Genomic DNA, 27,241 nt, shown 5'->3' on the forward strand with positions numbered 1-27,241 from the left:
AATGGTATTGAGACAAAATATTTTACATCAGTGGCTACAGTGAGTCTTAAAGATATCCTACAATGAAATGTTTGTTCTTTGCTGGAGTTACTTATTAATATTTTAATATTAATAAGTAACTCTTTCTCACAGAAATTTCACGAAAAATTTCTGTGAGAAAAAAACTGAAATATTAGATGAACTGTTCGTATTTTTCTTTACCTTTACTTTAAGCCTTTGATCTCTGTCCATTAAAGAACTCATCTTAATCACACTTGTGAGGGTAAAAAAATGAACTCTATAACTTCAGTTATCTTGTAGAAAAATCAACCTTATTTAGCAACAAAATTAGGTCAACTTTGTATCCATCCCGTAATCTTCGCTGACTTTTTCCGAAGAGTTCATTTCAGCCACACGTGTCGTCTGTGATAGGATGGGGGGAACAAACCAAGGTAGCGGTGAAATTTTGTATCAGAAACATTTAAATGGTTTAAAGTTTAATCATTAATCTTTGTAGCTTACTACCAGAACTCTTTTAGTGGTTCTGTTACCTAAAACTAGCAACATCACTTGCAGAATGTTTGCATTTTAATTGACATTACAATAAAGGATTCATTAGGACATCGCTAAACAGACATAACTGCGTTTGGCTCTATCGAAAAAATCTAAAACTTATCATTGATGAGATCTGAACATCGGTCGTTCACTAAAAATAATTTTTAAGTAATTTAGGTTATTTTATTGTCGGGAATGAGAGAAATATAATAATGTATTAAGAATGTTGATCCGATGATCTAACACAGGGGCATAATTTGTAACTCCGATGTCAATGAAAACTGTCTGGTGAAAAGCTTCCGTATTTTACAACCTTAACAGACAGTTGATGTCGCTGATTCGACGTTTAGATTGATTTATACCGATGGATGTAACAGTATCGTTCCTCCTCAGATTATTTGCTATATTGAAGTTTCTTTTTCGGTTTAATTTTTCTCTCTTTTTTTCCCTTTTCTTTGTCAATCTTTTAATGGACAAAAGTGGAAGCTGAAAAAAAAAAAAAAAAACTCCATTTAGACTGCACGCCAAATGCCACCATGTGTTGGATTAAATAGTAAGAAACTAGCGAATAGCGATACATTAAGTCTGAAACTGTATCGTTAGCTTATTCCAAAGAAGGTTGTTAAATGATGCGCTAGTGACCGACCCTGGTAACCGTTGCTTTCATTTCACAAGAATTATAAAATTATGAAGTGAAGGAAGCCGAGATTGCTGCATTTGAACTTGCGCCATTTTAACTGAAGAAACAGTCAGAGAAATTTTGTTCATTGGCATCGCCGATTCGGCCAAACAAAGTTCAACACCAGTTGATGAGTCTTCCATTAGGCAGAGAAAGCGTGAATGCATTTGCTCTCATTTAAACACGAACACACTTTTGAAAATATATCACTAATAAAATCGTTATACAATTTCTTATCATTCACTTAACGCTTTTTTGTTCTGTCGTTATGATAACCTTACATGTAATCATCCTAATCAGTTTTTTTGTAGAATTGCAGTCGGATTGGATCAAAACGTCCTTTACGTAGGCAGTGATTTAGAAGCATCTCGATACAAATTAAAACATTATCTTTTAGGAATATGATTTAATCTTTGGTTTGCGACTTTTATGATCATCTTATCTAAATCAGTAAAATTTTATTTGTGGGAATAAAAATTAAAAAAAAAAAAATCACCCTTAGACAACAAACATGGGTCTTTTATCCAACCCAATGAAGAGCATGAATCCACCTATTCTTTGTTAAATATTGCATCCTTTCTAATAATTGTCGATACGTCTTATTTATGTAATTTTCCTTCCAAGAATGGCATTGTATATCTTTTTGAGGACCGATTTAAATTCACAGATGTTACATAAAAGTCCACGTGGGAGTATTACTAGTATTCTGTAATGAAACTGGGCAGGGTGGGGCGGAATCTTTTTACGAAAGGAGATGCGTTACTAGAGAAATTGATACAGCACACGACTTTTCATTGATACGAGGCTGCCACTGTGAGAAAATTTTCTTACAGCAGAAAAAAAAGCAGCTGAGTATGTCGTCAGATAGCAACTTCATTTCCTATTAGTTGCGGGCGTTTCTAAGAAGCATGTGTAACACACACACACACACACACACACACACACACACACACAGGGAGTGCTGTGAAGATTATGTCATCTTTGTTCGTGATACAGGAGCCGTTTATAGATATTTACTTAGAGGAAGTACTCAAAAGGAAAAAAAAAAAAAAAACACCAAACACCTCCAGATATTTTTTTCGTTAAACTGTGTGAGTTGATAACCATGCATGTGCAATCATGCGAACCTTCTTGTGTATTTTTTTCCTTTCACGAACTCCGAATTCTCCACTGATGTCACTTTGCTGTTGCAATAGTTTTTGTTCTGTGAATGACTTCAGAGAACATCGGCCCTCGCCTCGAATAAAAGTGCACTGTATCACCCACCCTCGATTTATTAGCAGTTTAAATTATTATTTTTCAATAATACACAAACACTTCCAAATCAGAGAGTGCATTTAATAGCTGCAACATTTTAAACACATTACTTTTTTTCTAAAAATGATAAAAAATTTCATTATTTAGTTTAGCGTAAACATTGCAAAATCTTAGAGACATTCGTTTGTATTGTCTTCTTCAGAATACAAAATAATCAAAAAAAAGTAATAATAATACAAAATTGTTATTCTTAGTGGGCGTGAAGGACAACAGCAGAATATCATATGAAGTTTTTTCATTATTGAAATGTAGAATTGGTATCGAACTTCTTAATTGGTGTTAGGGGGGGGGGGGAAGAAATGTTTCAGATTAGGAGTGTTTAAAAAGAGTTCCCATATGAGATTCTGCTGTTGTAGTACCGTCGGTAGGCTAAGGATTCGATACTCTAGAAACGTGTTCTGGAGTCAAGGCAATTGAAACCTCCAATACGAAGAGTCTTGGTCCGGCACGTGGTGATGAAAATCATTATCCAGATGACCTGGCCAAAAGTTATGTAATGTACTGAAATAGAATGACTATAAGGAAAGAAATTTTATATCCTCAAGATTTCTATAAGGTAAGAAATTATATTGTTTCTTAATTATTACTTGAGGAAAAGCATCCAATGCACAAAAAATAGGGTGTGCGGTTTGCAGTTTCCATGTGATGCTTCATAAGTGCTTTTTAAGACTTTTTAACCTTTTAAAAGAATATTTGGTTTTGATACCTTTTTTGTATCATTATTACTTTCTTTTTGTTAATTTCATTTTTAGGAAGTTCGATATGAATTCTACATTTCAACTAATGAAAGTTCTTAAAGTTTAAGAACTTTAAGAACTTTCATTAGTTGAAATGTAGAATTCATATCGAACTTCCTAAAAATGAAATTAACATGAAACTGTTTTCATCTAATCTAATATATTAATGTTATAAAAATATATTCCTGGTTTGTATGTTTGTGCGTTTTCATATTTATAAACAAAGATCGAACCAGAAAACATTTTTATTATAAAATATTATAAATATGCTATAAAGAAATATAGAAATATTTTAATTAGAATGTATGTGATAAGTAAACATTGCTTACAATGTCCGCGCGGTTAGCCTAGTGGCTATGCGCTTCGCAACCATATGCCTGGGGGAGGAGTGTCCTAGGTTCGATTCCCGTCGACGACGCGAGGAGCTTAAGGATCTTCCATAGCCAAGTTAGCCGGTCTTGGGCGTGGACAGCAGGATTTTTTCCGTCAGTTTATCTGGGGTTTTTCATCCAGCAAGCAGGCAAATCGTCCCTGTGAATACACAGGGATACAGTCAAGAATACTGACCCAGTCATAGGCCTGGTTCGTCAGTAAAAACAGCGTAAAAAATGGCTCAATTTTTGAGCCATTTTTTTACGCTGTTTAGACCGATGGCATATTATTTCAAAGCAGTGATTAATTCCTAACCACCTCACGTACTTCGTATATAGAATTAAAGGAAAAAGTAAAACACATTGAAATAAACACTTTGTAGTAGCATTAATAAAATGTCTGCTTTTTACTAAAGTATAGACTTTTGGCTTTGTACTTCAGAGAAGCTCTTGTCTTTATAAGATCTGGTTTTTTTTTTTTTTGGTTTTTTTTTTCGAAACTTTTAAGTTTTTTATATTTGGCTATAAAATATGGATTAATCCATAATATTCTGCATTATAATTTCTACTATTCAGTTTCGAGGTTTTTTTCGGAATTAGAAAGAGGAGTTTCTGATCCTCTTTATAATCCCAAATACCTCCTCTTCTCATATCCTGGAAACTTAATACTTAAAAAAAAAAGTAAAAAAAAAAAACATAGCCGTGCTCTTCTCCAGAAGACCAGTATCTTCTACAGGGGGACACCTTCCTGTTTAACACCAAAATTCCTTGGAAAAACAGAAGTCACCTTTCGTGTACTGCTGGACAAAAGACTAACCTTCAACCACCGCATCAAGGACTCGTGTGCAAAGGCATCAAAACCCATCGCTCCGCTCTATCCCCTAATAAATAAACGGAAACAGTAAATTACACCCCAGAATCAAAGTGCTCCTCTACAAACTGATGATTCGTCCTATAATCACAGATGCTTCGCCAGCATGGAGCCATACCTCTGATACTAATATCCTCAAACTGCAGCGAGTACAAAACAAGTGCCTTCGGATGATTCTGAACGCTCCATGGTTTGTCAGAGATGTTCGACTTCATCGGAACATCGACATCCCTTATATCTACTCTTTCCTAACAGTATTTCCTAAAAACGTCTACACATCCCAATCCACTGGCGCAACAAGCTGCTGACTGTGATGAAACGAATCTCTACAAACACAAAAGACCTAAAGCCATCCTGATTTCATGAAATGATCGATAATCCCCTTGCCCTCTCAGGGCGTGCATATTGCTCATAAACGTTTTCCTTCACTGTATCCATTTCAAACAGCGGGGAATATGAAAAGCATCTTACTTCACCCTTGGAGTCAGTAAAGTTGAAGTTTATGTTGAACTGGAGAGAATTCCAGAGGATAACAGATGGCAATGCTGTAGCCAATGAAGTTTTAACCTGAGGCTCGGCTATTGCCGTTACCCCGCCATAACCAGAGCTTATAGTTTCATAACACCCCCCCCCGTCCATACATTTTCTTCTACAGATAACGGGGAATATGAAAAGCATTCTTGCTTCACCCATCTGGCCAAAAATAAAAAAATAAATAATAAAATAAATAAAAGTGTAGCGTATCATTTTGCCTCATACACCAGAAATAATGCAAGCCTTCCAACCAATTGATACCTTCTCCTTTAATCCTAAACATTAAATAAGAAAAAATGATTGATTGGGCTACTCCGAATTAATATTACTTGCTAATTAAATCTCATTGCGTTTGCAGCCCATTAATTTTCTTTTATTTCCTGATTGTTTCAAGACATCGCAGCCCTCTCCCCTACTTTTTAATATGGGAGAAGACTTGATAAGTGTATTTTTAAAGTTCTAGTTATTAAATTACCTTCTTCTAGAGATATCTGACAATTGAGTATTGATAAAAATTTCTTCCGTGTGTGTAATATCACGGAGGCATCCATGAAAAATTCGCCCGAATGACCAAAGCATTCCTTCTCTTTGTTTCAGAGAGAAAGAAAGAGAGAGAAGCTTCCCAGTTTTTCCTTCCCCCAGTTCTTAACCTTCATCTATCTCCTTCTCTGTGCTGCTCTCTAGCCTCTTAGGGGAGGGTGTACTGTTTCAGTGATAAACTCGTCCTCTTCGCCTTCAAACTCATTCTTGTGAAGACGCTTGCACGTTAGACAATGATATGCCCGTCGTAGACGCCTTTTGTCGTGAAGAAATGAGTAGCACGTGTCTGAGACTACACAGAAGTACTCTTTATCGAGTAACCATGAGAACGTATCATTGGCGACGATGGCATTACGTGCCATTTAGAAATAGGGATCCATTTTGGAAGTTTGCAATATTAGTGTAAATGGAGAAATGAGTTTTCTGTTTAAACGAGAACGGAATATCTTTAAATGCGCATCCAAAAGGTTGTTTAGCTTCTGGATAATCCTTCCCACCAGTCCAATTCCAAATATTCGTGATCTGGTATCCAAGAAATGCCATCCCATCCGTTTCCATGTCAACCAGTACTTACTAGTCAGTGAGAAAACAAATCTTAATATTACTGTTATTCCATTTTCTCTCCATGTTTAAACGACATCTAAAACTCTTTGTCGGCACTTTTATCCCCCCAAACTACCCCGTATATTTATAATATTAACATCTTCCCCATGGATTCTGTTTATGTACGCCTTTAGCAAGTTTTACCCTCACTTCAAAGAGCGCCACTCACTCTACAAAAGCACATATTGTATGGCGATAAAGCAGCAATCTAACCACACACATCCTGATGTGTTCCGTAAGAGTCAGAAACGACGAATAGACGCGCACACGCAGACACACACATGGACGGAAAAGAGATCTGAATGCAAACTTGGCCACAAGTCTCTGGGGACTCGATTATTTTAAGCTCATCGGTTTTAATCTCCTAAACAAACATCTTCATCCCGTCATCAGATCTCTTCTTATTAGATCAGTGCTTCATCATTTCTACCAGTAATTAGTCACCCCAAAAAGAAGGGAAAGAGAAGGGATGGGAGGGGAAAGAGATGAAGGGGGTGCGAATGTCCAAATCTGTATTCTTGGCTTTCCGGTTTCAAACGTTTGAGTCAGAACGTAAATGATGGATGAAGTGCGGAAGGCAAGCACTGCGGAAGGGTATATTCAAGAAACGCCAACTCCCCCCCCTCTTGTAGGGGTAATTGGAAATGTTTCTACAGTGACGGCATAACTTGGTGGTCGTATCTGTATTAGGAGTGGAAGGATAGACGTGATTGTGTGACGAAGTAGGCTTATCAGACAAGGGGAAATGGAGACCAGGAGAGAAATATTTAAAGAAGCATGAAAATGATCAAAAAGACGTGTGTGTGTTGTTGTTGTTTTCCACAGAAGGTTGCGTACAAATGATCAGTAGTATGGTTTACAAAAATAATTAAAAAAACTTATGCAAAATGACTTCATAACAATATTGCTTTAGCACAACAGAATGAACTGGGTCTCAAACTACAAATTCCATTGCTTCATAAATGGATTTATTCGATAATGAATGATATTATGGATCCATCCATATTTTATAGAGAAATGTAGAAATAAGCCTGAAACGTGTGGATAATTTTGAATTTAATCCAGTTGTTAACAACTGTAATGGATGTAATAAACTTCCCACTAGATTCTTTGCGTGTACACTTACAAAAACAGACTAAAAAAAAGGTTGCAATAATATTTCGAAATAATTTTATAACATAAATCCATTTATAAATTACGTTTTTTTAGATCAACGCTCTAAAATTTAATTCCCCACCCTAAACTTAAAAGAATATTCGTGGCACAAGTTGAAACGTAAACTGTGAACTATTTGTTGGACGAAAATATTCGGCAGAGGGGAGAAAAAAGTCCTTTTAGGACTTCCAGGGTAACAAATGGCAATGCTGTAGCCAATGAAGTTTTAACTGAGGCTCGGCTATTGCCGTTATCCAGCCATGACTAGAGCCTTTAGCTCAATAACACCCCATTCACACAGATTTACTTCATTCAGATGACGGGATAAAAAAGTCAAGGACTTAGTCCATCGCCAAGTTCTTATAAGAACTATTTTGTTGGATTCTTGGATTGAATCGACCGTGAGATGCGGTGATTAATTCATTCAATCCAATACCCTTGGAAGGATAATAATGGATGGCAATGCTGTAGCCAATGAAGTTCTAACTGAGGCTCGGCTATTGCTGTTACCCTCCTGCGTATGATCAGAGCTTTAATTGCTCAATAACACCTTATCCCTACACTGTCCTCTACAGATAACGGGGCAGATGAAAAGCATTCTTGCTTCGCCCCTTTAAGCCAGTCCTTATAAGGATAAGGACTAAACTATATTGTTGCTGTGTGCTTGGCTATGTTCTGTCTTTCATTTCATATAAAAAAATGGGGAGGAAAGTAAGGGAATTGGAATACGCTTCGACTTCCAGGTTATTGTAAATTGTTTCGAAATTATTGTTGCTGTATGAAACTTGTTATGTTCTGTCTTTCATATCAAAGGAGGGGTAGGGAAGTAAGGAAATTGGGATGCGCTCCGACTTCCAGGTTATTGTTTTGAAATTATGATCGAAGCGACTTAAGGTTTGAGTCCAGTTTATCGTATACGAGATTAAAAACGCGGTCTGTAGAAGGCTAAATTTTTTCTGTGTGCTCAATGATATATTTTTATAAAGAGGCGATCTAAATTTCCTCAGTAGTTTGAACCTGCTTTTGCCTCTAATACGTTGAATCCAATATTCGTTTTATTCTTTATTAAGAATCGAAGCAGTTAAAAAGAAAACAGAGCAAATGGTTTAGACTTAGCCAAACCTTGCAAAGGAAATAAATGTTACATTATTTCTTCTTCACCACCACCGCTAACCATTAAAAATATTTACTATTAAAAAAAAAAAAAAATCCGTTTGTTGTGTGCACTGCTCCTAAGGACACGTATTCAATGCACCTCGCGCTTTTCTTCAACAACACAAATTCCCGATTTGAGTGCGTTCAGAAAACATGAGGTCAGCACGTGGTTCATCCGTCCACCGGACTTTTGCATGTCCGTCCTCTATTCCGGTGTCGGATTTCTGCAGCGAGAAGCTGTACGAAGCTCCATCCAACTCCGTGTGTCTGTGAAGGCACCGCTGCTGCTCATACAGTACCATTTCAGTCTTAACTTTTATGGTGTTCTGCCGTTGCACGTGGGAGACGCCCAATGCGAAGGCAACAATAGTTCTGTTATGGACGAGTAAAAGCCGTGTGTGGCCGAATATCATGCGCACGTCTGCTCCCCTCCCCCATCTCTCTCTCTCTCTCTCTTCCATTCTTTCTTTCCAGTAGCGTAAGGATATTATGGGATATTTCGAATTTTTAAACGATCTCCCGCACGGCCACATAAATTCGCCCAGAAAACACATAAAGAAAAGCATGTTATCATCTTGGAACGTTGCCAAAAATCGAAGACCCGATCTCTAAGTAAACTCCACTATTTGAATTATATTTTATGCTTTTGTTAAGCCTAAACTGCATAGAAATTCCATAGAAATTATGTTAAGCCTAAATTCCATAGAAATTAGGCTTAACATCTACAGTTCGTTTTATTTGTGTAGAAACCCATCGTAAAAGTTTCATAGAATAAATCTTAACAGCACCTTTCACAGACAGAATGCAGTTTACTAATAACTAAAACACATGCACAACACAGATTTAACGTTCTCTTTCCCGGACTGTTGTATTGAGCTCAGTTTAACTGGAACATCATTAGCTCTTCCTAATATCCGGGGAGAAGGCGTCGCTTTGCCTGTTTCTATTAATAATCAGAAGTGCTGCCGGCGAACAGATACAGGAAACTGAAAGAACTTTGGACCTGAGTTGGTCAAGAGAAATGAAGTTCCTTTCATCATACCATTTGTCAATTTGTTTTTAGACCCTTTCGTTTTGTCCTTAGATAGGATTGGTTACTTTTTTTGACGTCTTTGCTTTGATAAGTGTAGTCAAGAAATTTCAGTATCTGTGGGAGAAGAATGTGGCATCAAAAAAAAAATAATAATAATAAAATAAATAAATAAAATAATAATAATAATAATAATAATAATAATAATGGCGTTAATTTGCTATCATGGCTCCTCTACCCCTATTTGGGTTGTCGTATTTTCTTCCATATTCTTTGTGATTATAATATATTAGATATAAACAATCCAAAAGTTTACTAATTCAGAAATGTTTCCGATAATATGAAAGAAAATAATAATTTTCCAATTAAAAGAAATTTACAGTTTTATATTTTGATCTGTAAATGAAAAAATAAGTGGATTTTTGGCCTAATTTTTTAATGTACACATCAATAAACATAGCTTCAACATTTCTCTACAGCAAATGATAAGAACACAAATGTTCGCAATGAATTGTGGGCATATATATATATAGCATAAAAATGCTAAGCAATAGTTCTTTGAAAGCCCTCTTAATAGCTTGTTTTAATATTTTTTACGAGAATTGTTAATTAGTATTATTGCTAAAAACCGGAATTTAAATAAAAAACACCTAGAAAAAACAAAAAAACAACAACATTATTTTATTGAAAAACTATATTTATAAATGTATATCACTAAAGACCATAAAGTTAACTATATAAAGAAACTATAAGATTAATAAAAGGTTATTTTTGACTACGAGGACCGAATAGTCCTTTTTAGGACTTACACGGTAATTCCAGGGTAACAAATGGCAATGCTGTAGCTAATGAAGTTTTAACTGCGGCTCGGCTATTGCCGTTACCCAGCCATGACTAGAGCTTTTTAGCTCAATAACACCCCATCCACACAGATTTACTTCATTCAGATGACGGGATAAAGAGTCAAGGACCCAGTTCTTTTAAGAACTTTGACTACGAGAACTATAGGAGAGAAAGATTGCTATTTGGGTTTTTTGGTCAAATAAAAAAAAAATATATATATATATATATATATGTAGAAAGTATTTTTACCTTGGGTATAATTATGTTAAAGATACCGAGCAATTTTAAACTTGGTTTTACTCCATTTTTTCCCAAGTAAGCAAACAGACAAAAATGTCAAGTTTATATATATATAAGCTAAGTTATATATAAGCTAATATATATAATAAGTTATATATAAGCTAAGTTATACCAACTAGTTTCGCCAGCTGTGGCTGTTGGCCTCATCAGGGTTAAAATTATATAAATGTATAAACACTTAAACGCTAAAAACAGTTTGCACTGAAACCATAAATGGACCGAATAGAAGTGCATTTTTAGAAAAGCAGAAGAACGCGTACATCACACGCATAGCACGTGTATGATCTACTAGTTATTATGTAGCAAAATTTAATTCTGGCATGTTGAAAGATCTAATGAGGGTCTTCCAGATCTCGGGTAGAATTATTCCTTGGTTTATATTTAGGTTTTCTTCTGAACGGAGAACTGATGTGGCTTCTTTTATCATTCGGAAGCGGAAATCCTCCTCTAAGTAGGGCATGGAGCTTTTATCCCATTCTATAACACGGTTAGTTCTAGCGAAATGAAAGGCTAATCCCGATTTGTCTTCTCTATTATTATTGACGTCTGTTATGTGTTCCTTTTTTTTTTTTTTTATTTCAAAACCTCTTGAAGTCTGGCCAATATAGTTTAAGCCGCACGAGCAGGGGATGTTGAAAACTCCGGCATATTTTAAAAAAGGATGATTATCTTTTGGAGATCTTAAGAATTGGCGAATGGTCTGTAAAGGTTTAAAAGCTATTCTTTCGAAGTTTATATAATTTAAAATTTATTGAAATTTATATAATTTAACCCTGATGAAGCCAACAGCCACAGTTGGCGAAACTAGTTGGTATAACTTAGCTTAAAATAAATATATTTGATTTGACCAAAAAAAAACCCAAATAGTAGTCTTTCTCTCCTATAAACTGTAAGGTTAACCCTTGCCATCTTCAGGTTATAACTTTTCATCTTTTTAAAGTACACAATCAAACAGTTTACGTTGTTGCATCATACACAAAGCACTCGTATCTCATAAATCAATTAAAATTAAAAAATATGGTCGTTTCCTTTTCCGATTTATGTTATGAAAAGAACCGCATGTTTATTTAGCTATAGAACAATAGCTTCCATTCTTTTGATGTCGGTAAGTGGTGTCAGATAAGCAATCCCATTCGGATCTAAAGTAAACTAGATTTCACTAGGATCAGTTACAGTTTTCGTTACCTTCATTTTTCTTTCTGTTTCTTATACATTTTATAATGGATGATAAATATTATAATCATCATTGTAGTCCAACAAAAAAAGATAAAAAAAAAACGCATTGTTCTTAACTAAACAAATGTATTTTCACTGATATATGAATTTTTGATAACACGCATCTGCTATTCTACGTTAACTACGAGTTGCTTTTGAAATAAATCTATTAAAAAAAAACTCTCCTAATTTAATATGAGTGAGTTACTTATCACACATGGGATATGATTGCTGTGCCATGACCGATTGTAATGGATAATCGCCCATAACTTAATTAGCTAAAACATGTACTTCTCAGTATTCAATTGATAAGTTAATAAAATACAAAAATCCACTTCTGAACAAGGCGAAGATATCTGTTAAAATTTTACTTGACCAAAGTAACTGGAGTTGTTGGAGGTGTCAAATGATCTTGTATGACTGTTCTCTATGGATACTCATCGGAAATTATCCTTATAAAGACCACACATTCACCCTTTAACCCCCCCCCCCCAAAAAAAAGCCACTTGAGCATAGGATGTGTGTTTGGCCTCAGTGAATCTATTATTATTCGTTGAAGAATACAGCAGAGAAGTCACTGGGAGCTGTAGCAGTTTATGGTCTCTAGTAAACACCAGCCTGGCTAACCCAGTGGATAGCATCTTCGCTCTCCAGTGAATTGACTGTGGGCTCATCTCATACGTCGCATCGTGTTCGTAAACCCTACTTATTGGAGGCAGAGTTTCTTTCGAGATATTTAGTGCAGTTGGTATCCGCTTAATCTACCAATTGCATTAAAATGATAGTTTTGCAGCTTTTTTTTTTTTTTTTGGTCGAGTTATACAGTACTGTAACAATGTTATGAAGCGCCCGTTGCAAGTGTCTAACTTGCCTCCCCCCAACCCAAAAATGACAAAAAATTTGAAAAATGTAAATATAACAAGTTAAATTTTACTAAATGCAATATGTTAAATACTTACTATTATCCCCATCAAAATGAGTTGCAGAATTTGTGTGCCTAAAGCGGCGTATTGCCGAAATTTAAAAATACAATATAAAATAGCGGACTTTTAATATCTATTTATTTATTTTTATTTTTTATTACATTTTTTACGTTTTGCTCGCCAAACCTAGTTGCGCCCGTGGCGGGCGCCTCTTTCGCCACGCCTTCGTTACGGCACTGAGTCTATAAAGAATCGAAAGAGCAGTTCCATAGGATACTTTAGTATACGAAGTACTACATTTATTCGTTGCATTATGATTAAAATAAGAGAGTGTAATTCTGGTAAAGTCTTACTAAAAACAGCACTTTTAAACTAGTTAGATATTTTGGATGTTGGTAGGTTCTGAATTATGTGACATCTAATGTGAAGGCATACTAACCAAATACAACATAAAATTGCTGACGGGAATGACTTTCAAAAAAGGTGTCTTATTACTTTCATCATTTTTTTTTTTTTTTTCGTGTTGAGCTTATACACGAGAGGTTGGTTTAATCAAAGGTTATATCAGTATTCTTGTTGTGTCTGTGTATTTATACCAGGCGACAGCAACTTCGGGGAATCTTAATTTGTAACTAACGTCTCCTATAATTAAGTAATTTTGTTTATTTCCTTACCATTCGATTTCTAAGATGTAAGACTTAAATCTTGCTACTTATCTCATGCCTTAAAACTGTCTAACCATATTGCAAAAATACCACGAGATCAATTGTTTAATGCTGGTTAAAAGCAGTTTATTGTATAAAGTGCTTAACAGGAATATATTTCCAAGAAAAACTACGATCCTAGGGTTATAAGCATTCAAAGACCACTACTGAAGTATCTCTTATTGTTGTTGTGGGGGTCGGAGGGCAGGGGTTAAAGGGGTAAGCTAGTCGAATCTTATGCAGAAGTTCTACAGAGTTGTGAAACAGACTTAAGATTCAAAATAGGTTTTGAATGAAGCATCTACTTCTTCCATACCGCGTCGCAATACAATTCGATTGATTTATTGAAATTATATTTGTAATGTTAGTGTTGATAGACGTGTGATTCATAGTTCGAGAAGAATGAAATGTCATGAATTACACTTTCTCAAAATATACACAGTTCATCGCTGTAGAAGATTTTTATTCTCTGATTTAATAATTAAACTAACGTTCACATTTCAATTTTAAATAATATTTTTAAAAAAATCAAAAATAGTTTTATTAAATTCAAAAACATATTAGACACCTTTAAATATTTCACATAATTAAATTACAGTTGCGAAGTGACATGACTAATTCCAAACATTTTAATTTAGCTCCTTCAGAACTAGTTTCAGCTCTTTTTAGTTGTTTTTATAATTTACTGTTAAAGAAATTGTTTTAAAAGTTTTCCGGATGTTTGCATTTGATAAGGAATTGTATTGTACATTTGGTACGAGCATCGTACACTTTTCAAATGCATGATGTTAGTCAGTCACGTGGCCCAACAGCCTACCATTTTGTCGTTTTAAAGTTATCACCGCTACAAGTTAGTCTTTGCACGGTGTTCTGGTTGGTAGTTACGATAGCGAGTGGGACGTTTTCAAAGACTGATCGTAATTCGTTGCAGTAAAGTGTTGTGCACTCTTCTTCAAAAATGAACAAAGAGAAAAATAAAGCTTACAAGCAAAAATTTAGGAGGGAGTGGTTGCAAATGGGAATGTTTAGTAATTGGTTGTGTGAAGTTCTTGGTGATGCTACAAAAGGCCACTATAAGTTTTGCAGATGTGATATAGCTGCTAAATATTGTCAGCTTGTAAAGCATAGCGAAACTAAGAAACACCTTGCTGCAGTTCCATATAAGGCTGTTCTTATTGCAAATATGCTTGTGAAAAAGTCTGATGAGACCGCGAACTTTGAAGGTAGGTTAGCATTATTGCTTTGTTGGCACTCATCATTCAACAGTTGCGGTCATCTAGTAGATTTTTGCATAAAGATTATCCCAGACAGTCAAATTATGCCAAAGGTAAAAATGCACAGAACCAAATTCTCTGGAATTGTAAAGAATATTCCAAGTGAGCATTTTGAAGAAGATCTAATTGCGGACATTGGAGATGAAAATTTCAGCTTGCTAATAGACGAATCTAATGATATCACAGTGAATAAGATTTTATGAATGGCCATCATTTATTATAGCAGGAAATTCAACAAAATTATGCATACATTTCTGAGCATGGTGGTTCTAGAAAAGTGTGACGTTAGTGGTATTGTGGCTGCACTGAAAAAAGAGCTCTTAAACTATCCAAGAAACTGGACATTAAAAATCTCATTGCAAACGATACAGACACTGCCAGTGTTATGGTTGGTGTCAATAATGGTGTTTATGAATAACTGAAGGCATATATTCCCTCCTTAATTTTAATTAGATGTGTATGCCATTCATTACAACTGGCAATGTCTCACACCTGTGCAGAATCTCTCCCAAGAAAATTAGAATTTTTAGTTGCCGAAACATAAGTGGTTTTCACATTCTTCTTCAAGACAAGCAGCATACAAAGAGCTCTATCAAACTATCAACGAAAATGATGCTCCTCTGAAAATTGTAAGCAATTGTGCTACAAGGTGGCTCTCCATTGAACCTGCAGTAGACAGAATTCTCAGCCAGTGGTTGGAATTAAAAACTCACTTCGAAGTCGTGAGTGTGACTGAGAAATGTTACAAAGCTCAAATTTTGTGGAAGATGTATAAAGATGGAAGGAATCTGATGTACCTTTTATTTTTGCATCCTGTTCTAGTTCAAGTTCAGCAAGTTAACAAAATTTTCGAATCTAACAGTGCGGATAAGATGAGATTATTTGAAGACCTTTCTCGTTTGATTTGCTCTATTGCTAACGTGTTAGTGCTACCATCATCCACAGTCGGCCCTCTAGAGTCAGAGATTGATAACAATTTGGATTCCAGTCCAAATCTTGGTTACAGATTTGAAAGAAAAATTTCAGAGTTGATGATACAAAAGAAAATAACGCAAAATAATGAGCGAAATCTTAGAAGTAGAGCAAGACAGTTTCTTCTTGGTCTCTTCAAACAGCTTAAGCAAAGGTTGCCTGAAAACTTGAATATTTTAAGAACGATGTCTTCTTTTTCTGTTGACAATATCCTAAAACATATAAAAGAATCTGTCTTAGAAATAATGCTGAAAACAGAAAAAGATGTTGCTGCTGCTGAATACCAGTACAATACTATCCACTTAAATAAATGGACAAATAGAGAAAACACTGAGCTATTCTGGACTGAAGTACGAGAATATAAAGATGCTTCTGGAATGAATCTATTTAAATAAATTGCTTAGTGCGCAATAAATTTATTAATATTGTCAAATCTTAATGCGGAAATGGAACGAATTTTTAGTTCCATGAATGTAGTTAAAACTAAATTAAGAAACAAGATGGAATTCCCAAGCTGACAGCTATTTTGTTAGTCAAGTATGGCCTCAGGCGTAAGAACAAGTGCTGTACAGACTAGCATTTACCATCATCTACACTGAGTAATATTGGAATGATGGCCATATGTAACAAAGCTGAAAATCTAAGTGAAAACGTGGGTGAATTAAGCGCAGAAGACCACATGGAAGATGTATTTAGCCACTTGTATGCACTTCAATTATATCACTTCAACTTGAATACAGTAAGTGACTTAAAAGTATCAGCTACTACTTTTAAAATTTCAGCTTCAAATTTTTATTTTTAACTCATTTTTAGCTCTTTTTTTTTAAGATTTAGCTATTTTTAGTCATTTTCATTTGGCAACACTAAACATTATGCGTATATGTGAACCTGTAATACTTTCTATAAAGTATAAAATGAAATCCTAAGTATCTTACAGTTTACCTGACGATATCTTTTCTAGAAACATCCAGATTCTTATTGATTGGAAAGCAATTCTTATCTATTCGTTATTACTCATCTAAAATCACTTTCATTAAATGTAGAATGTTAGTATATTATTTTATTTATTTTTAAATACGTAGGATAATTAAAAATAACGATTTCTTGGAGATATGCACTAAAATTTGTTTTTGGCACATCAAAACATTTTCATTTGTAATGGGTTTTATATTCTTACAAGCTGTCGCTATTACTACAAGTTCAACTATGTTCCACTTATAATTTGTCATTTCTTTCGGGCAATAAACTTCAGGTTAAGTAAGGAATAAGAAATATGTCATTAAAATAGCAAAATAAACAAATAAATCCCTCAAAAAATATCTCAGAAAAATTTGCATTTTTTCGGTGTGATACTCCCATACTATCTCTCGATGCGAACAAAGATTTCATTAAGTTATTAAACTAAAGCAAAAAAGAGATAGTCTAATAATTTATTTTTAAAAAAAATGTATGTTTATTAATGTGAATTTCTCAGATCATCATGTTATGATACACTTTTGTAATGTGTTCCCTGAGCTTCATTTCCTTATTAGCTATCACTCTACGATCCAATGTTCCTGCATTAGAGTTCTGTGAAAGCTGCAATGCAAGAACATACAGAAGGCATCGATCGTAGAGTGATCGCTAATAAGGAAATGAAGCTCAGAGAACACATTACAAAAGTATGTATTATACCAGTGTTTCTCAACCTTCTTTCATGCGTGCCCTATTTTTTAATATTAGTTTTCGTGGCGTCCCCCCACCCTTCCCCCCTTGCAATTTTTTTGTCGAGACTGACAAAATCCATAAAAGTTAGAAAAACGAAAACAACAATAACAAAAAAAACTAGGATATTAATTCAAATTTTTAAATATTCACATAAATTTAAATACGTCATCAAATCTTTCGAAAATTGTATAGATCTGGCATCACTGCACAGACCGTTGAATCGTATTGGCGTTTCGGAAACATTCGCGATTTCATCATGGGAAGTCTCGAATGTTCTGGAAATGTTTCTGCGAGTATAAATAAGGCTTGAAATGACAAGACGGCAGTAACAAGTCGATGGTCATCGTTGTTTTACTCCTATTCGCAACGACTGTGATACACGGTATAAAAACAAATGTTTTCTAGTGTAGAAAAATGGATACATTTTTAATTGGACGTAAGCGGGCATCTGACTACTCTGGAGCGTCAACGTTAACAAATTCAGATTCACAGAATATCACTCCGAAAGTAAAATCAAGAAAGTATGCAGCATAATATTTAGATTTCGGTTTTACAAAGACCGAAGTAAGTAATGAAGAAAGACTTCCGCGTGTTATTTGTTGGAAAATTTTGGCGGCTGATAGCGTGAAATCGAATAAACTTAAGACGTTTGGAAACACTTCATAAGGAGTATGTTAACAAACCCCCCAAGAGGTCTTTGCCGCCGAACTGAAATGATTTGAAAAGCAAAACTCTAGCATGAAGAAAGCTTTGTCTGTAAACGAAAAAGTTTTATTAGCTTCTTATAAAGTTGCATGTAAAACAGGTAGGTGCAAAAAGCCCCACACTATCGGAGAAGACTTAATTCTGCCAACTGCGATTGATATTGTGGAAACTATGCTTGGAGAAAGTTTTACTAAACAACTAAAGTGCATACCTCTTCAAATAATACTGTCACTCGGCGGACTGGTGATATAGGCGAGGATATGCAACAACAACTTTTTTTTCGAAGCTTTGTGACCAATTATTCTCAATTCAGCTTGACGAGGCAACAGATAGCAACAAGGATTGTCATTTAATTGCTTATGTTCGATTTTGCGATGGATTATCAGCAGTAGAAGAGTTAATGTTTTGTAAACCAATAGAAAGAAGAGCCTGAAGTGTTCAAGATATTGGCAATTTTATGTTTGCACTGTATGTTTGCCCTGCGATTTTATATGCAGGGCAAGCATACAGTGGAAAAATTGTGTTGGAATTTGCACTGATGTCAAATTTTACAAGCCCTTCTGAGGGAAAAATCTCCACAATATATTTGGACACATTGCATGATTCATGGAGAAGCTTTGCAGCAAATGGAATGAGTCCTGGTCTAAACAATGCGTTAACAACAGTTATAACTGGTGAATTCTATAAAAATGAAACCCTTAAAATCAAGACTGTTTTCTGAACTTTGCAAAGACGTGGCTGGCACGGAACATTCAGCGTTACTATTTTACTGCGACAAGATGGTTATCACGGGAAATATGTTTACAGCGTGTTTACGAATTAAGAGACGAAATAGCAATCTTCTTTGAAGAAGAGAAGGTTTAGAAACCACTTAGTTGTGATGAACTTGAGCTACTTGGTGGATGTATTCGAGAAACTAAACATATTAAACTTGGAACTCCAAGAAAAAAAATACACATATCTTAGAGATGAGCGACAAAGTTGATGCTTTTTATAAAAAAACTAGTTATCGAACAAAAAGGTAAAGCAAAAAAAAATTAGAAATGCTTGCAAATGTGGATGAATGTATCACAAGACAAATCTACAAGAGCAACACAAAGTTTTATTTGCAACTATTGAAAATCATTTAACAATATGGACGAAGAATTTTAGAAACTGTTTTTATAACCGACGACAACATAATGGCAATGTACGAGTGGGTTAGAAACCCATTTCAAATTACCCTGAAGGTTTCTCAGTTGAAGAAGAGGAACAATTTATAGACCTCACGTCCAGCGGCGAAATCAAAAGACAATTTGCATCTAAATCGCTGTTTGAATTTCGGACTGATGAATTTTTCTGCACTAAAGTCAAGAGCTTTTCGTGCACTTTTGTCATTTCCAACATCTTATCCTTTGAAATTGGGTTTTCTGCAGTGGCTGCCTTAAAACCAAAACATAGATCTAGTTAAATATAGAAAGAGAACTAAGAGTGTCCATTTCCAAAGTAACATCATCGTATGAAAAGCTTTGCTCCGCAACACAGGCCAAGGAAGCCATTAATTTTTAGATTCATTGTTATTGCTTAGTTTTAATTACTTGCTCGGTATATTTTGCAATATTGATATGTTCCCGTAAGCGTAACTAGTTTATTCAATACAGCGGATTTTATTTTCAGAGTGTATTTTATGTTTTTGTTTTTATATTGTTTTTGTGTCAATAAATAGTTTCATTAAATGCTTTTGTTTCAATAAAGTAGTTTTTCAGTTTTTCCTTTGATTTCCACTTTCTTCGCGCCCCATAGCTTGAGAATCACTGCATTACACCATACATAAACAAGAGATAGAATTTTTTTCAAGTCAGATGGGTGCTGACAAGAAAATCATGGTTTCCTTCTATAAAACCTTGGTCACACTTGGTGTGTAGTGAATTATGTATCTCAATGAGCGAGTCTTATTTAATCCACCAATTAATAACACATTGAGATCGACATGAATAATATATATATACTAAATTACTAATTAGTTTTAAATTACGATAGTGTCACCTAATGCCAAAACCAATTTCTGGCGATAATTTTAAATTGCTCCTGATGTGAAAAGAGGATTAAACATTCTCCTTGGATATGGCACTAAATGGTTACAATTCCATAGACAGAGGAGAAATATCCCATCACGAATATCCTCAAATGCCCATGTGAATGGAAAGAAGTCAACGGATACCTCTATGGGAAAGGTACATCGTAACGAGTCGCAGCCGGTACAAATTGGAGGCTCTGAAGTCAGTGCAACTGTGTCGAGAGAAATGACTGCGAGAAGGTAACCGACAAAGTTTGAAAGAGGATAGAATGCTATGTTGTAGGCCTATCTGTTCTGCAAATTGTTGACAGATTGGGACATCCCATGTCAACAGACAATGATACCATACTGAGATGGAAGTGCAGGGAGTCAAGTGCAAGTGCTACCCGCAGTGGACTACTCGACTCCACACTCACTGAACGTGACCATACAGTGCTACGAAGGATGGTATGTTAAAAAAAAAAAAAAAAAAAAAAAAAAAAAAAAAAAAAAAAAACGTAAGCCAACACGTTGAATTCGAAGTTCCGAGCATCGACTGGAACACGAATCAGCACCAAAACATTCGAAACTGAGGCTCACAACATAGGTTTCCATCCTAGGACCGCAGTATAATATTCAAATCCCACATTACCCGAACCAAAATGCAGCGTCATCTTCAGTGGTACAAAGAGCTAGATGTGGAAGTTTGGAAAGCTGTGTTACAGAGCGACGAATCAGGTCACACTCTACCGAGCAGATGGACGGATGTGACAGATGCCCGGTTCAAGTCTCTTACCAGAGTGCGTAACTCCAACTATGGAATTCGAGGTGGTGGTGGGATGGTAGGGTCTTGTTTTTCCTGGTTTGGCCTCGGATCTCTGTTTGTGGTGTCAGGAACATTGAACTCCGAGGTATCTGAAAATTCTGGACTAGGCAATGCTTTGTTCTTTGTGGCATTTCTACACAACTGGCCATTGTCTCTTTCAGCAAGAAAGCACACTGTCATAAGTTGCTGTTGTAACTGCGTGGTTTGTGAACAAGAAAGCCAACACACTTGACTGCCTCCACATTGAGATCGGGCCTCCATAGAACCCTGCTGAACATCTGTGGGAGGATGAATTCGAGCGTCGGGTAAGGTCAAGGAACGTCCGCCCCCCCAACATTCCAGGACCTTTTTACAGAAGGAATGGGCCAAAATTCCCACTGATCGATATCGTACGCTTGTGGAAAGTATATCCCATAGTATTGCTGCAGTCATAGCAGCCAAAGGAGATCCTACATCTTATTAAGGTGGGCGTCATGGCTGTTTCTTTTTCACAGTATGGTGTCCATTAACATATTTCCAAGCAGTGTAGTTAGTCTTCGAAAATCTGTATTCTTTTCTCACCTCAGTATTTTTTTTTTATTTTAAAAAATATCGAATGTATTAAATATGTTAAAAATATGGAGTCAAATATGTCAAAATTTATAGCAGTGCTTTAAACCCTGGCCCGTGAAAAGCACACCAACAAATAGCAGAAAACTGGTGATGGGGCCAACTCAGCGTTGGCCCCATCACCGAGTGGAGCCAACGCTGAGTTGGACAATCTCTCAGCCACTATGGAGTGGTCTAGGGATCGTCCTAATTTTTAGAAACGACTTTACTTACATATAAGCCCCAATGTAGCTCATGCATGTCGTACGAGGCGACTAAAATGGGTATCCAGGGAGGGTAATGGATGGCAATGCTGTAGCCAATAAAGTTCTAACTGAGGCTCGGCTATTGCTGTTACCCTCCTGCCACGATCAGAGCTTTAATAGCTCAATAACACCTTATCCTTACACTGTCCTCTACAGAGAACGGGGAAGGTGAAAAGCATTCTTGCTTCGCCCCTTTAAGCCAGTCCTTTTAAGGACTTTAAGTGACGAAGTTCCCGCTATGCTCACAATGAGCAGGTAAAATACCCACGCTCAACCTCTCACCCACAATCAAGAGTCAAGGGCTCAAGTCCATCACCCAAAGAAGTTCCCACTAAGAAACAAGTAAGAAAAATACGCAATCACCCGAAAATATATTACTAATATATTTTCGGGTGATTGGCGACTTAATGTTGCTATGGAAACATGACATCATTGTTTAGAAGACAAAACTACGATCTTTTGTTCTTATTGACAATGAAACAGTTTTATGAAATAATAATATCTATTTCACATACGATATGAATTTAAAGCTGTCGAAATTCCAAAATATTGAGAACTTATTTTTCCCCCCTCTTGAATATCTTGAATATTTGGCCCGATTTCTTTACTAGTAATGTATTGAAAAATATGCAATTACGACGGATATAATTTAGTGCATTTCGGTTATGGGAGTTCAGAGTATTTGCATCAAGTGACGGACCGTGGAAAGGAGGAATCAAAATTGAGGAAAAATGCATTTTTGGGAAAAGAAATAAAGATCAGAATTTCCAAGAGGAAAGCAGACATCTACAGTTTTGGAAGAGAAACTGTTTAAGAAATTATCATGCGAAACACTTTCAGATGAATAAAATATTTTGAAATGGGGGGGGGGACGAAATGCCGAAAATGATGATTATTATCTGGTTGTCAAGTTAAAATTTGCGGTAGATCATGACTATTAACAGACAATTTGGCTTCTCTTCTGGCTCGATCTGTGAAGTTAAGGAGAGAAGCCTGTTTCAGTTTTGAATATTAAAATTCACCTCGAAAGAGAATCTTATACTCTGCATAATTCGACTGCACGATATTTAACTTTTATGGAGGAAGAATCAGAAGACTTGTCAGAATTTGGAAACGATAATTGAAATATAGAAAGTGAGATAAGGAAACCTTGAGTCAGAGTAGATCGAAAAGCGGGGATTCCAGGGTTGGATAGCTTTACGAAAGCATACGTTCCTCCCTTTTTTGCGGCATGCATCATGTAAAATGTAGTTGGGATAGCCGAGATGAACTGTAGTCGCGGAGGGTGCCGATTCGAATTCGGTTAGTAATAGAAGATGGTCATGAATGCCCGGATGTTGGCGAAAAGGGGTGCGGAAGTGTATTTTATTGGTGAGAAATTGACATACAAGTTTTCCTGGGGGGGGTTACTTTTTATGAGAGTTTTTTTTTTTTTTTTTTTACATCTGTAACTAAAACATTTTTTGAATCTTATGAATGATATTGGACAGAAATAAAAAAAGAAGGAAATGTGAATAATTTTATACGATTTCATATGAAGTAGATTTCGTCCTCCCCCCCATTTCAAAATATTTTATTCATCTGAAAGTGTTTCGCATGCTTGTATGATGCAAATTAATATAGTTTTTAAAATTTATTATTTTATTTTATTTTATAGTGTTTATTGCTTTCTTAATGATATCCAGTTCACAAATGATTACAAATTCATAGCACATTTAGTATACTAGGGAGGCTAAAGTTGGTAATCCAGTTTATCTTTCGTGGCTTTTAAAACAAAGAATTGGGTGTGGTCAAGCTTATCTTAAAACCGAACAAAATGTTTGTATTTTTTTCTTCATCGCTAAGTTGCACCTTCCCCCCCCCCCTTTAAAACTAATATACAGACATGTAATGCGGCAACTTCAAGTCCAATCGATCAATGAATTCTGGCTAAAATGGACTTGACAAAAATAAATAAATAAAATAAAATGTACTTCTTTTCCTCGAGTAAATATTATCGCAGGTACGTAGCGATATTTGGTGCAGATAGCTAACACGTAAACTTAAGAATGAAAACAGTTTTACATTCTTAATACGAGTTAAGCTAGCTTTAGAGTAAATAATCAGGTAGAGGGGGGGGGGAGGGACTGTCTTTTATCTTAAAAAATAAACAAGCAAATAAATGCGAGGTCAAAGTTCATAACACAACTACTGTTTAAATAGGCATTAGTATTTTCATTATACGTCCATGCTATTTGAGATGTGTTAATTTCTTTTCTTTCTTTCTTTTTCTTTGCAGCATCTCCTACATCTTCATGGCCAGGGATGGTCAGACTACAGTCTACAGCGGCAGCAACACCGGACTGGAAAGTGTACACTGCAGTATCCGTCAGTTCGGCCAGTCTTCCGCCAATGACCAGTCTAAGTAATAGTGTGGCGTCTTTCCAGCCACAGTCTTACTCCTACTAGGATATCAAGTAAACCTGTGAAGTGGCTCCCTCTGTACAGATTTTCATTTCTCCCCCCCCCCCCCCCCCCCCACTACTTTCTACGTCCAACACTACCACAACCATCGAATCGGAAGATTTCGTTCAGAAGAGTCGTCCGGGCCAAAAATAGCTCTCCACCGGCTTGGATGGCCTGTTGATATGTCTTTCAACAGAGCTACAAGGACTTTTTCCATCAAAGTGCATACGGCGATAGAGCGCATGCTGTTTTTTTACCCCCACAAGCCTTTGGATGAACTGTGGCTTAAATTTAGGGAAGTCGGTGAGGGCCAGCGTAATTTACGTCCTTTTGTGACTACCCGTATCGCTTGGCTTCGGGTTACAGCGTATTATGGAGTAGTTTGAGACACGGGTCATGGCGTCAGAACAGTTGAGATTCACCCCTCTGCACATTTCATCCTCCCCCCTCAAATTCACTGTCTCGCACGTAAGATACGAGCGAACAATATGGCTCGGGCTGACCTAGCGGTGACTTTCCAGCAACAAAGTCGTCAATCGTAGGTGTGACAGGATACTCTACGGTGTTCGCCCTCCCCCCCCCCCCCTACTTCAAGATACTCCGACTAAGTTTTCTGCAGATTGGGTTTCAGAAGCGGGACACGGCCGATCATTATTGTCAGCTGACCATTAGACTGTTGGTGTGAAACTAATTATCTGAAAAAACGTTCTAGATGTGACGTCATAGTTTATAGCACCTCGGAGACAACTTTGTTCAAGGAATTGCTCGTTTTGTGCAGTCTTATGTAACTTTATATGTGTGTCCAAATAAACACGGTTCCATAGTTTGTTCTGTTTTAATTAACATTTATCTGACGGCACTTGCGTGTGTGTATTCAAATTTGTACAGTTATATTAAAATAAAGAATTTCCACAGCGCTATTTGTACAATTCTAAGCGCTGATAATAATTAAGTTTTTATTACTAACAGGAGTGATATTTAAAAGCCTGTGTATTTTGTTATCGTAGCCTATTCTAAATTTAAATAAAAAGATTTGCATGATAGTTCAAACGCCACACCCCCTTTTCCTGAATCGTCATTTTTCCTGTATTGCTGTATACAGATTTGTGTCTACCCCTTGAAAGGTAAGCGTTCTTGAGAAGCAGGTATTCTACGGATTTTAACTGCTGTATTATGTTTGGTTAATCGCTTTAACATAATCCGATGATTACACTTTATTTCATTAATATTGTTTATATTTATTTCTTTTTTGGAAATAGTTGAAGTTTGTTTCTATGTATGGCTTCTTTGAGTAGTTCAAAGCAACAATCCACTATTAACAGATTGTTGCTATCGCTAACAATAGCACCCACTTCTTCATAGTATTATTGTAATATAAATAACCAGTCATTGATCTTTTCCATTGTTGCTGCTTTGTTCTTTTAGCATATTATTGAATTGGCTTGTTGTAATTTAGCATTTCTTCTGCAAAGTCTTCAATGGGGAGAGCCCTCTCCACCTCCAAAAAGGAAGGAACCACTCGTTATCATAGCGATTGTGTTGCAGATATGGAGCCCTTTTGATACTTACAATAAGGGACCGTCTATAAATTACCTTACGCTTTAGTGGCGAGGTAATGAGTTGATATTTTTATGATGGCAGATAGGAGTTTATTACACTTGTTTTGAGAGAAAAGTAGAAGGAGAATTTCAGATATATTGGGGGCGGGGGCAGATTCTATAATTTATGGACATCCCCAATTTAGTTTGTAGTTCAATCCCAGTATTGTTTTCATGCAACAGGACTTCGGAAAAATTTTGGGATACCCCCCTGAAATCTTTTCATGATTATCTTCAACGCTGGAGGTCTGTGTGCAGCCTCTGACGCCTGTACAGTGTCAGTGATACAAGTTTCACCGTCATGGCAAAAGAGACAGACTGGAGAGGGGGGGGGAGGATTCGCTAACTATTTCCTTAACGTTCACTCTCTAGCTCGTTTCTTGAAGAGGGAGGCAGGCAGGCAGTGCAAATGGGTGGGTGGAAAGGGCAGTGGAAGAAGAGGTCTGGGTCGTAACCCTTAAAGATAACGGTGGAGGTCGAATGGCCAAACACAATAGACGGTTTGGTAAGTAGGGCAGGACAATATACCACCCTGAAAAAAAATTAGACTGACAAGTGGGTATCCAGTTTCTCCGTCAGCCATCTTTGGTGACGAATGACCGGACTATTGAAGTTGGCAAGACCTGCGATGTGTTGGAATCCCAAGAACTTGACTACGTGCTGGTGTTGGGTGGGGGTGGGGTGTGGTGGGCAACAAGTCAATCGACTAAGTCATTTGCACCTGGCAGCTTTTGGATCTGCGTAATGTTGCACGAGAATGCCTCGAATGTGTGTTGGAGATCGGCAAAAACTTGACCCTAGCGAGATAAGGACATCGATGATATATTTGCACAGGCGTTTCATTATTCCCTAATTGACTTTGTGCCAAAAACTTATACCGTGGTTAATGACTACACTCAGTTGTCAAAAGTTAAGGGAAATTTGTTTCCAACTGACACTGATAAATCTTATTTGACGATGTTTAGTTAATAACAGTCGAAGTGATCCATTTAGTATTCCTTCGCACTCGGTTCCCGTTGATGTTCGTTAAGTTGATAAAGAATAGCAAATGATTTGTAACGTATTGGCTCAGACCTACAAACACGTTCGTCCTACGACTACAGTTTTAGAGTTCTAATAAATATCGAGCAGTACTCTATTATCCAGAGCGTGCGATCTGCTCGTGCATGACTGCGAAGTTGATGACATTAACCAGTAAACGTAAAGAATATCATCTCCTCCAAGCCTGCCCCGTTGCACTTCCCGGACAAACTCTCCCGCTGTGAGTTGTCTTCATCCTCGATGGATTCCGACAGAAAAGAAATTGACACTTGT

At 36.3% G+C, this 27,241-nt stretch overlaps 1 protein-coding gene across 1 annotated transcript in view; it reads left to right on the plus strand.

The window, feature by feature from the left end:
• LOC150096638 (forkhead box protein F1-like) overlaps positions 1–25,155 on the plus strand; it is a 31,077-nt gene extending 5,922 nt beyond the window's left edge. Inside the window, exon 2 of the mRNA XM_090408170.1 lies at positions 24,163–25,155. Coding sequence (XP_090264296.1) covers positions 24,163–24,332 — 170 coding nt within the window. The 3' untranslated portion in view covers positions 24,333–25,155. The remainder of the gene's footprint in view (positions 1–24,162) is intronic.
• The last annotated feature ends 2,086 nt before the right edge of the window (positions 25,156–27,241 follow it).

This window comes from Typopeltis vanoorti, chromosome 18 (genome assembly GCF_054136105.1).
Source record: "Typopeltis vanoorti isolate ZY-2024b chromosome 18, IOZ_Tvanoo_1.0, whole genome shotgun sequence".
In the NCBI taxonomy this organism is placed as follows: Eukaryota; Metazoa; Arthropoda; class Arachnida; order Uropygi; family Thelyphonidae; genus Typopeltis; species Typopeltis vanoorti.